At 49.1% G+C, this 14,036-nt stretch overlaps 1 protein-coding gene across 2 annotated transcripts in view; it reads right to left on the bottom strand.

The window, feature by feature from the left end:
* vti1a (vesicle transport through interaction with t-SNAREs 1A) overlaps window positions 1-14,036 on the bottom strand; it is a 191,898-nt gene that overhangs the window by 124,272 nt on the left and 53,590 nt on the right. For both annotated transcript variants that reach the window (XM_083635728.1, XM_083635729.1), the window contains exon 5: window positions 4,647-4,731. In XM_083635728.1, the coding sequence (XP_083491854.1) occupies window positions 4,647-4,731 (85 nt within the window). The remainder of the gene's footprint in view (window positions 1-4,646; window positions 4,732-14,036) is intronic.

The following is a 14,036-nucleotide window of genomic DNA, read 5'->3' as shown; positions in this document are numbered from 1 at the left end:
GACCTTACAGGTCAGTAAACAGGAAGTGATGGTAGGGCTCACCATAGCATCAGCAGCATAACAGTGACCTTACAGGTCAGTGAACAGGAAGTGATGGTAGGGTTCACTATAGCATCAGCAGCATAACAGTGACCTTACAGGTCAGTGAACAGGACGTGATGGTAGGGTTCACCATAGCATCAGCAGCATAACAGTGACCTTACAGGTCAGTAAACAGGAAGTGATGGTAGGGCTCACCATAGCATCAGCAGCATAACAGTGACCTTACAGGTCAGTAAACAGGAAGTGATGGTAGGGCTCACCATAGCATCAGCAGCATAACAGTGACCTTACAGGTCAGTAAACAGGAAGTGATGGTAGGGTTCACCATAGCATCAGCAGCATAACAGTGACCTTACAGGTCAGTAAACAGGAAGTGATGGTAGGGCTCACCATAGCATCAGCAGCATAACAGTGACCTTACAGGTCAGTGAACAGGAAGTGATGGTAGGGTTCACTATAGCATCAGCAGCATAACAGTGACCTTACAGGTCAGTGAACAGGACGTGATGGTAGGGTTCACCATAGCATCAGCAGCATAACAGTGACCTTACAGGTCAGTGAACAGGAAGTGATGGTAGGGTTCACCATAGCATCAGCAGCATAACAGTGACCTTACAGGTCAGTAAACAGGAAGTGATGGTAGGGCTCACCATAGCATCAGCAGCATAACAGTGACCTTACAGGTCAGTGAACAGGACGTGATGGTAGGGCTCACCATAGCATCAGCAGCATAACAGTGACCTTACAGGTCAGTGAACAGGACGTGATGGTAGGGTTCACCATAGCATCAGCAGCATAACAGTGACCTTACAGGTCAGTGAACAGGACGTGATGGTAGGGTTCACCATAGCATCAGCAGCATAACAGTGACCTTACAGGTCAGTGAACAGGACGTGATGGTAGGGTTCACCATAGCATCAGCAGCATAACAGTGACCTTACAGGTCAGTGAACAGGACGTGATGGTAGGGTTCACCATAGCATCAGCAGCATAACAGTGACCTTACAGGTCAGTGAACAGGACGTGATGGTAGGGTTCACTATAGCATCAGCAGCATAACAGTGACCTTACAGGTCAGTAAACAGGAAGTGATGGTAGGGTTCACTATAGCATCAGCAGCATAACAGTGACCTTACAGGTCAGTAAACAGGACGTGATGGTAGGGTTCACTATAGCATCAGCAGCATAACAGTGACCTTACAGGTCAGTAAACAGGAAGTGATGGTAGGGTTCACTATAGCATCAGCAGCATAACAGTGACCTTACAGGTCAGTGAACAGGAAGTGATGGTAGGGTTCACCATAGCATCAGCAGCATAACAGTGACCTTACAGGTCAGTGAACAGGACGTGATGGTAGGGTTCACCATAGCATCAGCAGCATAACAGTGACCTTACAGGTCAGTGAACAGGACGTTCCTGAATGATTGTACTTTTACAGTACAAACAGCAAAGGGTGCTCTGTGTCGACAACACAAAGCAAGTTTGATTTATGTAATGTCAGTGAACAAAAACACAGAGGCAAATTAACATACATGGCAAATTCAGCGTAGTATTAGATAGAACACTTCTAGCCGAGCCATATCCTGCGTGAAATGTCAATCAGTATGTACGACTCGGAATCTCTAACCTCTTCAATGAATAATAATCAAAAAGGTAGAAAGCTAATCAGTGCAACTTAGATGTCTTATTCGACATGCTATCTATTTCTAAACAAGCAATCATAAATCATTCAAAAATCTTTTCAACTGCGGAGGGAAGGATTGAAATCGGGCATGTCTTTGATTTAACATCAGTCATTTGGGGCATTTCACATGCCCCCAACTCAAATGCCTTTAAATTGGCTAACTGCACGGCCTGCCTCTTTACTTAGGGGGCCTGTTTAACTGGGCTAGCCCCTCTCGTCTGCTTGTTGCTCTGCCTCGGCTTCTAAAGTCCGTGCTCCCCACTAATGAAGTTCTATACTTTATTTATGAGACAAACAGAGGAGGCTGCTTGTGGAGGGTGCGTGTGGTAAATAGCTCTGCATGTCCACGGCGCCTCCTCTAAGGGGGCTCTCCCTGCTTTGGCAAGCCTTTGTTAGGCACTAAATACACTGGAGACAGTGTGGATGGTGGTGGTGGAGGGGAAAACTAATCTGATCAAAAATGGTTGTGTGTGAAGATTCATCATTTCTCAGAACTAAGAGCCCTCTCTGCTTTTCTCTGCTGTGACCTGCTAGGATCCTGGCTTTTTTCTTCCTGGTCATTAAGAGAGATATTGCCGACGCGGGGAGAGAAAAGAGGGCAATGCCGAGTCTGAACGCCATTTCTTTGTTCGGGGAGCTCCTCTCTTTGAAATAAAACGTCTTCAAGTTCCTCTTCCCCCCATTGGTCAATTACAGTTCTTAGGAGGCTACTGTGTCATTGTGGAGTGGGGAATGCAACTTTGAATTAACGGAGAAATAACGACGCTAAACTGCTCTTCGCTGAAAAAAAGTGCAGCTCTTAGATGTCTGAGGAGGAGAGCTGAGGTTTTGCGGTGAGAAAAGAGTATTTACAGTGTGACTAGACTCTGTCTGATTGGAGAAACACTTAATGCTCTAATTATTGTTGTTTAACCTCTATGGACGCCACACCTCCAGGTTTGAAAACTCAAAGCTTGTCCTATACCTGAACACTTGCCGATGCCATTTTCATCCTGTGCATGAATGAATCAAGCCCGCTGCACTTCGTGGATTTGTTCGTTTCATTATTATTATTTATTTGCTGGCGTGAAAGAGAACGCACTAAATGGGGCCTTTGTTGGACTATGAAAGTAAACAATTTGCAGTTTGCAAAGAAACACTTCCTGGTCCTTAGTGTATTGCGTCTCCATACACTAAGGATTAGTGGAGCACTATGATCTGCTGTAAACAGAGCAGCATTTCCTGACAATGTGTGAAGTGTTGTGATGTGCCGTTGTGGGACTATTACCACGAGACTGCATCTATAGTTTGGAGAATGGGGATGAAAAACAGCAAATTAATGACCAAACAGAGTTGGCGATCAGATGGATAGGCATGTCAAACCTCAGGAACCTGCTCGATGAATATGGCTACTTTGATTATGTATTTTTGATGTGATGTGTATTTGAGACATGGGCATATATCATAGTTAGTCGTTTGCTGGTATATTCCCTGTGTATCTATGGCCTTTGTACAGATGTGGTCCCTGTTTGACCCAGAGCCTTTGCCCTTTCAGGTTGTGCATCTGAGCGGAGGGTGGGTTATGGACAGCAGGGTAAAGGGAGGGGTCATGGATTAAACACACAGGGGCAAAACTTCCCCACCAAACCACAAACGCACCCCGCGGCTGCTGTGGAGCGACCCGGGCCAAGTGTGTGGGACCCGTCCCGGGCAGGAGGCAGGAGGCAGGAGGCAGGAGGCAGGACCAACAGGCATTGTTCACAGTGGATGAGGCGGCCACCAGCGTGCAGAGGGTCAAGGGGCCATGTGGCACCGGGCAGTAAGCCACCGCCCACTTCTTTAACGCCAGGCGAGCAGCAAATCCAGCCACTCTTAATGAAAGATACGAGCCAATGGAATGAAACCTTCTGAGCCGGCGCAGAATTGGACAGCGTGGAGAAACCCGGAGAACGTCACGCTGCACCAACACTTGAGACATATGAGACAACGATTCTTTTTTAAGCAGAGAGAACGCCAATTGTATTTATGAATTTGGGAATGCAACTTTACGGAGAACATCAAAAGACGGTGGTCTCTGTGTGCAGCCCTTCCTTGACATGAATGATTGAAGCTGTCGATGTGGTGGCACACGTCATCCACCCCGGCCGCCGTTATAGTGTCAAGTGACAACAAACTTTTTCAAAACTGCGACGGAAGCCGCAGAAAGCTGGTTGATACTTCAAGAATGAGCTTTGATACGTCTCTGAGGAATACACTGTGCCTCAATCATGTGGTGACTGTCAGGAAGGAAGACGGGAAGAAATATGCTTACTGGTTCAATCTATTTAAGATCCAAATGAGCTCTCCCCCCCCCCCCCATTTTAAGATAAAAACATGGGGGGGGGGGGGGGACATGGGTTTGTGTGTTTTTATGGATGGTTTATTTAGAAAGTGATATTACTGTTTTTTCTTCCTCCTGCTATCTGAATTAAGAACTTCTGGAGGAACGCTGACGTTGTTTATTTTCATAGCTCCCCCCCCGTCTGTTTGTGTGCTATGAAACACACACACGCATGCACACACACACACACACACACACACACACACACACACACACACACACACACACACACACACACACACAGCCATGCAGATGCATGAATTTTCTTCGGGAGCAGAGCAAGGAGAAGCGGCGCCCGCTCTGACGCCCTCCCACCCTGGCTTGCCTTTGATGTGCTCCTGAAAATGTCACCAGTCGTGAAGGCTTATTTATTTTATTTTTTTAACACAACCCCCCCCCCACCACCACCACCACCACCACCACCACCACCACCACCACCCCACCCAACCTCGACAATTTGCTGTCGCTCACTCATCCCCACCACTATCTCGAACCCCCCGCCCAACCCCACCCCGCCCCGCCCCGCCCCTTTCCAACCCAATCCAAAACAGAAGACGTACCGGTCTCGACTGCTATCTGGTAGCCGGCCTCCAGTCTCCGTGATGACCTTTCCAGCTTCTCTGTGTTGTCCAGCAGATGTGCTCTCTGCAACAAATGGAATGAAAATAAAGCCAGGGAAACAAATCAACAACAATAGATTGAGAGGCTGGGACCCGTTTCAAAGAAATACGTCAACACTAGTGTCACCTAAAGCCAACAGCCTACATCCACACACTAACAACACAGCCAGGTTGGCAATAACCATCATGGAACACAATGTGTTATCTGCTGATGGAATACCAAGCGCATAATATGCATGTTGAGGCTGACAATGTCAAATATACACCGTAGCCTCATCTTGGACATCAAATCATGCTTTGCCTCCTCATCTTGTTTCACAGCTCCAGCTTTCATGATGTGACATTTTGGGGGCAGAGTTGAAGGAGGGACTAATAGAATGAATAACATTCATTTGCAGCTTTAAAAAAAAAAGAAAAAAGAAAAGAACGAAAGAATAACCAATCAAGGTGATGAGGGTTTCCAACTTGAGGGGAAATGATTCAAGACAAAAATCAACCCATTGACTCAGTCAGTTGTAGTTGGTAACGGAGCCTGTGTAGAACATCGCTTTTTTGAAAAAGTTGTCAGCGGGTCCATGGCCACGGCACCTAGTGCGTCCAAAGGCACTGACCAACAGGAGTGAATGAAGAAAACATGTTTTCATTAGCCTGCCTATTGTTTGTTAATGGCAACATGGTTGCATTTTCTTTGGTACCAAAGATGCATTTTCACATCAGTTGAAAAAAGTTACCATATCCACAGTGGCAAGGTTTCCAAAAGAAAGACATTCTTGGTGAAGAAAACCCAATTTCCTTATCCCATTTTTATCCCCCATTAGTGCTAATTTAAATGTATGTATCCTGGTTGCTGCTCCACCCTCTGCCGATCTGGGGAGAGCCGAAACTGGCTCCATGCTTCCTCCGAGACATGGGCAGTTAGCCAGCCGCTTCTTTTCACCTGACAGTGGAAGCTTCACCGGTAGGACATAGCACGTGGGAGGATCACGCTATTCCAACCAGTTCCCCTCCCTCCGAACAGGCGCCCCTAACGACCAGAGGAGGCACCACATCAGCAACCAGGATATTGCATGTTTTGGTGTGGGGTTCCTATATGAAGGAAACCCCCAGGGGGCACGGGGAGAACATGCAAACTCCACACAGAAAGGCCCTTTTGACGGCCCCACCCGGGCGGTGGGCACTCGAGGACATGCGGACGGGCACGCATTCCTTCAGCGCTCACAGCGTCCCAGGTGGGAATCGAACCCAGGACCTTCTAGCTGTGAGGGGCCAGCGCTTACCACTGCACCACCATGCCCCCCCTGGTGAAGAAAACATGTTCGTTTTTTTTTCTAAACCTGATTTCTCCACATTGGCCATTAATGGGGAAGCTTAAGAGCCCAGTAACTTGAAATAGATAGACCAAAACAGTCATTCAAGATAATTGACTCTACAGCAAATTTTGAGTCCCACGTATGTGTTCATAGCTATCAACAATTGACAAGGTTGCCAATTGAAAGCATGGTGTTTTGAGAGCATATCAAGGAACGAAGTGTTTCATAAATAATTAAGTCAGCAATTTAATCCTTTTTCAAAGATGGAGGTGTTTGTGAGTATCAAGGTAGCTAGCTAGGGCTCTTAAATCACCAGCACAGACAACATCAATTGACGGTGTATAGCAGTTCCTAAGATACCAAGAAAACTAGCAAGAAAGCCCGTGGTTTCTGCTCCACAATTCATCTCTGACAAGCAAAGCAGGGGAAGGTCTGATGTGTTGATTGATGGCCTTGAGTTCCTCCTTGCTCTCACACATATGAATGTGACATTATGGTTTCCTTTCATTGTGTGCATGTATCCAATTACCGGCCCTCCATATTAACACACAGACTATGACATACAGAACATGCAGCATCTATGGAGGAGTATACAGAATGAAACATGCTTTCTTTATTTTCCTGGCTTCACAAATGATTTGATTCAGTAAATTCCATTTCATATCCAATAAAAACAAATCATCAGAAAGCGAGGCTATACAGTTATACAAGGGCCATTGCTGGGCACATGCTGGCACAAGGATCCTCGCTCGTGTTTGTCATGTTGTTGTTAACTTGAACTCAATGAAATACCTACAGTATAGGGTTAGGGTTAGGGTTATTATATATATATATATATACTAACCCTACAGTATGTCCCCGGTATATATTTTCACAAATGAGTGGAAATGAGAGTGTTTCTATGCATCTTTGTGACTCCAGAGAGTTATGAGTTGAATGTTTTACTTGAGACGGTTTTCTTAACTCTTATTAACAGACTACAAAGAGGACTTGTTAGCTCTGCTGTGTACAGTATGCCCTAGCTTGCTAGCTAACTCATCAGATAATGTTTTAGATTATATAGCTTTGGTTTCATAGAGAAAGATAACATTCAGTAAAGTTTGTTGTTTTAACATTGACATTTTGGTAAAAAAAAAAGATAGGTCCATAATCCATAAACTTCATTGTATAAGATTGTGTTGTTGCAATCCCCCAAATTTTGCATTAAGTTGAATTGTGTTTTCATGTTTAATGAAAGTTGTTATGTATTTCAGTATTTGCCAGGTACTGAAACAAATATGGCTACCAGTCCCAAAATCAAATTTAACAGATTCTGATGTCACCATATTTGGACAGTCAGTCACTTTTGGGATTTTAATAATACAGTATTTTACAAATATTGGACAAATTGGCATTGGTCATTATAGATATTTCAGCGATATTCATTGATACTACTTTCACGACAACTCAAATATTTAGCCACATTTGAATAAATTACTTAATTGGATTTTGTCAGCATGTGCATACTGTCTGTACATCCTTTCCTAATGAGTTAATGTCCTTATGCTGTTTAGCTAATTGGGTGCAGGCAGGCACTGTGCTGTGTATTCTAAATGATGTGCGCTGTTAATCTCTGTGTATTCTAAATGATGTGCGGTGTTAATCTGCACTTCATGTATGTTTGTAAGTTTCAGCCACCCGTCTGACACATCGACAAAAACAACCAAAACACCCACATATATTGTCTACTGCTGCCACACACCTCACCTAAAGGTCCAAACTGAGACCCAGGTTATGGACCCAGGTCCATTCAAACTGTACTGCCTGAGGAAGAGAGGTTCACAGGAACTTGGGCGTCTTAAATATCGACTACAGTACATGTTGTTTTCCATGGCCCTTCTAATATGCTATGTCAAGCAAGCTATCATATGTAGCACATTTGACACTGCAAAACAACCAAATGAATGACAAGCCCCTCTCTGAACAGGGTTTATGCCCGCCACATGAGCGAAGGGGACGGGGGGAGAAGTGAAATCTCTAGTTCTGCTTAAGCTGTCAAAAATGTGGACCAGCTAATCACTCAGATGGAATGAGGAAGAAAGAGGGGAAGAAAGAAGAGGACGACGACGCACTTTTCAAAGTTTGACAATGAGAGGGATGGAGTCCCTATGTCCCTATGTCCCTATGTCCCTATGTCCCTATGTCCCTATGTCCCTAAAGTCCCTATGAACTCCTTTCTTTCCCTCGCTCCCTTCTTCTTCCCATCGTTGACAGATGTCATTTAAAATTGCAGAGCAATTTTTTTAATAGTTAAAGGGAGGGGATGGAGGGTGGCATGGTGTGTTTCTGACTAAGGTGGGAGGTGTTTGGGTGGAGAGGAGGCAGTGCATCATGGTGTGTTTCTGACTAAGGTGGGAGGTGTTTGGGTGGAGAGGAGGCAGTGCATCATGGTGTGTTTCTGACTAAGGTGGGAGGTGTTTGGGTGGAGAGGAGGCAGTGCATCATGGTGTGTTTCTGACTAAGGTGGGAGGTGTTTGGGTGGAGAGGAGGCAGTGCATCATGGTGTGTTTCTGACTAAGGTGGGAGGTGTTTGGGTGGAGAGGAGGCAGTGCATCATGGTGTGTCTCTGACTAAGGAGGGGGGTGTTTGGGTGGAGAGGAGGCAGTGCATCATGGTGTGTCTCTGACTAAGGCGGGAGGTGTTTGGGTGGAGAGGAGAGGAGGCAGTGCATCATGGTGTGTCTCTGACTAAGGAGGGGGGTGTTTGGGTGGAGAGGAGGCAGTGCATCATGGTGTGTTTCTGACTAAGGTGGGAGGTGTTTGGGTGGAGAGGAGAGGAGGCAGTGCATCATGGTGTGTCTCTGACTAAGGTGGGAGGTGTTTGGGTGGAGAGGAGGCAGTGCATCATGGTGTGTTTCTGACTAAGGTGGGAGGTGTTTGGGTGGAGAGGAGAGGAGGCAGTGCATCATGGTGTGTTTCTGACTAAGGTGGGAGGTGTTTGGGTGGAGAGGAGAGGAGGCAGTGCATCATGGTGTGTTTCTGACTAAGGTGGGAGGTGTTTGGGTGGAGAGGAGGCAGTGCATCATGGTGTGTCTCTGGCTAAGGTGGGAGGTGTTTGGGTGGAGAGGAGGCAGTGCATCATGGTGTGTTTCTGACTAAGGCGGGAGGTGTTTGGGTGGAGAGGAGGCAGTGCATCATGGTGTGTTTCTGACTAAGGTGGGAGGTGTTTGGGTGGAGAGGAGGCAGTGCATCATGGTGTGTTTCTGACTAAGGTGGGAGGTGTTTGGGTGGAGAGGAGGCAGTGCATCATGGTGTGTTTCTGACTAAGGTGGGAGGTGTTTGGGTGGAGAGGAGAGGAGGCAGTGCATCATGGTGTGTCTCTGACTAAGGAGGGAGGTGTTTGGGTGGAGAGGAGGCAGTGCATCATGGTGTGTTTCTGACTAAGGCGGGAGGTGTTTGGGTGGAGAGGAGGCAGTGCATCATGGTGTGTTTCTGACTAAGGCGGGAGGTGTTTGGGTGGAGAGGAGGCAGTGCATCATGGTGTGTTTCTGACTAAGGTGGGAGGTGTTTGGGTGGAGAGGAGGCAGTGCATCATGGTGTGTTTCTGACTAAGGCGGGAGGTGTTTGGGTGGAGAGGAGGCAGTGCATCATGGTGTGTTTCTGACTAAGGAGGGAGGTGTTTGGGTGGAGAGGAGGCAGTGCATCATGGTGTGTTTCTGACTAAGGTGGGAGGTGTTTGGGTGGAGAGGAGAGGAGGCAGTGCATCATGGTGTGTTTCTGACTAAGGTGGGAGGTGTTTGGGTGGAGAGGAGAGGAGGCAGTGCATCATGGTGTGTTTCTGACTAAGGTGGGAGGTGTTTGGGTGGAGAGGAGGCAGTGCATCATGGTGTGTTTCTGACTAAGGTGGGAGGTGTTTGGGTGGAGAGGAGAGGAGGCAGTGCATCATGGTGTGTTTCTGACTAAGGTGGGAGGTGTTTGGGTGGAGAGGAGGCAGTGCATCATGGTGTGTTTCTGACTAAGGAGGGAGGTGTTTGGGTGGAGAGGAGGCAGTGCATCATGGTGTGTCTCTGACTAAGGCGGGAGGTGTTTGGGTGGAGAGGAGGCAGTGCATCATGGTGTGTTTCTGACTAAGGTGGGAGGTGTTTGGGTGGAGAGGAGAGGAGGCAGTGCATCATGGTGTGTTTCTGACTAAGGTGGGAGGTGTTTGGGTGGAGAGGAGAGGAGGCAGTGCATCATGGTGTGTTTCTGACTAAGGTGGGAGGTGTTTGGGTGGAGAGGAGGCAGTGCATCATGGTGTGTTTCTGACTAAGGTGGGAGGTGTTTGGGTGGAGAGGAGAGGAGGCAGTGCATCATGGTGTGTTTCTGACTAAGGTGGGAGGTGTTTGGGTGGAGAGGAGGCAGTGCATCATGGTGTGTCTCTGACTAAGGCGGGAGGTGTTTGGGTGGAGAGGAGGCAGTGCATCATGGTGTGTCTCTGGCTAAGGTGGGAGGTGTTTGGGTGGAGAGGAGGCAGTGCATCATGGTGTGTCTCTGACTAAGGTGGGAGGTGTTTGGGTGGAGAGGAGGCAGTGCATCATGGTGTGTTTCTGACTAAGGTGGGAGGTGTTTGGGTGGAGAGGAGGCAGTGCATCATGGTGTGTCTCTGGCTAAGGTGGGAGGTGTTTGGGTGGAGAGGAGGCAGTGCATCATGGTGTGTTTCTGACTAAGGTGGGAGGTGTTTGGGTGGAGAGGAGAGGAGGCAGTGCATCATGGTGTGTCTCTGGCTAAGGTGGGAGGTGTTTGGGTGGAGAGGAGGCAGTGCATCATGGTGTGTTTCTGACTAAGGTGGGAGGTGTTTGGGTGGAGAGGAGGCAGTGCATCATGGTGTGTCTCTGACTAAGGTGGGAGGTGTTTGGGTGGAGAGGAGGCAGTGCATCATGGTGTGTTTCTGACTAAGGTGGGAGGTGTTTGGGTGGAGAGGAGGCAGTGCATCATGGTGTGTTTCTGGCTAAGGTGGGAGGTGTTTGGGTGGAGAGGAGGCAGTGCATCATGGTGTGTCTCTGACTAAGGTGGGAGGTGTTTGGGTGGAGAGGAGGCAGTGCATCATGGTGTGTTTCTGACTAAGGTGGGAGGTGTTTGGGTGGAGAGGAGGCAGTGCATCATGGTGTGTCTCTGACTAAGGTGGGAGGTGTTTGGGTGGAGAGGAGGTAGTGCATCATGGTGTGTTTCTGACTAAGGTGGGAGGTGTTTGGGTGGAGAGGAGGCAGTGCATCATGGTGTGTCTCTGACTAAGGTGGGAGGTGTTTGGGTGGAGAGGAGGCAGTGCATCATGGTGTGTCTCTGACTAAGGTGGGAGGTGTTTGGGTGGAGAGGAGGCAGTGCATCATGGTGTGTCTCTGACTAAGGTGGGAGGTGTTTGGGTGGAGAGGAGGCAGTGCAGCATGGTGTGTTTCTGACTAAGGTGGGAGGTGTTTGGGTGGAGAGGAGGCAGTGCATCATGGTGTGTCTCTGACTAAGGTGGGAGGTGTTTGGGTGGAGAGGAGAGGAGGCAGTGCATCATGGTGTGTTTCTGACTAAGGTGGGAGGTGTTTGGGTGGAGAGGAGAGGAGGCAGTGCATCATGGTGTGTTTCTGACTAAGGTGGGAGGTGTTTGGGTGGAGAGGAGGCAGTGCATCATGGTGTGTCTCTGACTAAGGCGGGAGGTGTTTGGGTGGAGAGGAGAGGAGGCAGTGCATCATGGTGTGTTTCTGACTAAGGTGGGAGGTGTTTGGGTGGAGAGGAGGCAGTGCATCATGGTGTGTCTCTGACTAAGGTGGGAGGTGTTTGGGTGGAGAGGAGGCAGTGCATCATGGTGTGTTTCTGACTAAGGTGGGAGGTGTTTGGGTGGAGAGGAGGCAGTGCATCATGGTGTGTTTCTGACTAAGGTGGGAGGTGTTTGGGTGGAGAGGAGGCAGTGCATCATGGTGTGTCTCTGGCTAAGGTGGGAGGTGTTTGGGTGGAGAGGAGGCAGTGCATCATGGTGTGTTTCTGACTAAGGTGGGAGGTGTTTGGGTGGAGAGGAGGCAGTGCATCATGGTGTGTCTCTGACTAAGGTGGGAGGTGTTTGGGTGGAGAGGAGGCAGTGCATCATGGTGTGTTTCTGACTAAGGTGGGAGGTGTTTGGGTGGAGAGGAGGCAGTGCATCATGGTGTGTTTCTGACTAAGGTGGGAGGTGTTTGGGTGGAGAGGAGAGGAGGCAGTGCATCATGGTGTGTTTCTGACTAAGGTGGGAGGTGTTTGGGTGGAGAGGAGGCAGTGCATCATGGTGTGTTTCTGACTAAGATGGGAGGTGTTTGGGTGGAGAGGAGGCAGTGCATCATGGTGTGTTTCTGACTAAGGTGGGAGGTGTTTGGGTGGAGAGGAGAGGAGGCAGTGCATCATGGTGTGTCTCTGGCTAAGGTGGGAGGTGTTTGGGTGGAGAGGAGGCAGTGCATCATGGTGTGTTTCTGACTAAGGTGGGAGGTGTTTGGGTGGAGAGGAGGCAGTGCATCATGGTGTGTCTCTGACTAAGGTGGGAGGTGTTTGGGTGGAGAGGAGAGGAGGCAGTGCATCATGGTGTGTTTCTGACTAAGGTGGGAGGTGTTTGGGTGGAGAGGAGGCAGTGCATCATGGTGTGTTTCTGGCTAAGGTGGGAGGTGTTTGGGTGGAGAGGAGGCAGTGCATCATGGTGTGTCTCTGACTAAGGTGGGAGGTGTTTGGGTGGAGAGGAGGCAGTGCATCATGGTGTGTTTCTGACTAAGGTGGGAGGTGTTTGGGTGGAGAGGAGGCAGTGCATCATGGTGTGTCTCTGACTAAGGTGGGAGGTGTTTGGGTGGAGAGGAGGTAGTGCATCATGGTGTGTTTCTGACTAAGGTGGGAGGTGTTTGGGTGGAGAGGAGGCAGTGCATCATGGTGTGTCTCTGACTAAGGTGGGAGGTGTTTGGGTGGAGAGGAGGCAGTGCATCATGGTGTGTCTCTGACTAAGGTGGGAGGTGTTTGGGTGGAGAGGAGGCAGTGCATCATGGTGTGTCTCTGACTAAGGTGGGAGGTGTTTGGGTGGAGAGGAGGCAGTGCAGCATGGTGTGTTTCTGACTAAGGTGGGAGGTGTTTGGGTGGAGAGGAGGCAGTGCATCATGGTGTGTCTCTGACTAAGGTGGGAGGTGTTTGGGTGGAGAGGAGAGGAGGCAGTGCATCATGGTGTGTTTCTGACTAAGGTGGGAGGTGTTTGGGTGGAGAGGAGAGGAGGCAGTGCATCATGGTGTGTTTCTGACTAAGGTGGGAGGTGTTTGGGTGGAGAGGAGGCAGTGCATCATGGTGTGTTTCTGACTAAGATGGGAGGTGTTTGGGTGGAGAGGAGGCAGTGCATCATGGTGTGTTTCTGACTAAGGTGGGAGGTGTTTGGGTGGAGAGGAGGCAGTGCATCATGGTGTGTCTCTGGCTAAGGTGGGAGGTGTTTGGGTGGAGAGGAGGCAGTGCATCATGGTGTGTCTCTGACTAAGGTGGGAGGTGTTTGGGTGGAGAGGAGGCAGTGCATCATGGTGTGTCTCTGACTAAGGTGGGAGGTGTTTGGGTGGAGAGGAGGCAGTGCATCATGGTGTGTCTCTGGCTAAGGAGGGAGGTGTTTGGGTGGAGAGGAGGCAGTGCATCATGGTGTGTTTCTGACTAAGGTGGGAGGTGTTTGGGTGGAGAGGAGGCAGTGCATCATGGTGTGTTTCTGACTAAGGTGGGAGGTGTTTGGGTGGAGAGGAGGCAGTGCATCATGGTGTGTTTCTGACTAAGGTGGGAGGTGTTTGGGTGGAGAGGAGGCAGTGCATCATGGTGTGTCTCTGGCTAAGGTGGGAGGTGTTTGGGTGGGGCGGGGGGGGTTCACACGGGTGTGGAAGTGGTGGTGGCGTCGGCAGAGATGGTGGCACACTGTGTGCGCTGCGACGGAGCGGATAGCAGGGCCCCGGGTCTTTAATGAGCCCCTATGGATCAGCGGAGATGGCGCAGGGACGTATTGACATGCAATGCTTAAGCTAATACACCTCGACCACGGCTGCAGT

Source organism: Poromitra crassiceps (assembly GCF_964638095.1).
Source record: "Poromitra crassiceps genome assembly, chromosome: 4".
NCBI lineage: Eukaryota > Metazoa > Chordata > Actinopteri > Beryciformes > Melamphaidae > Poromitra > Poromitra crassiceps.
This window is presented reverse-complemented; position numbering and strand designations above follow the sequence as displayed.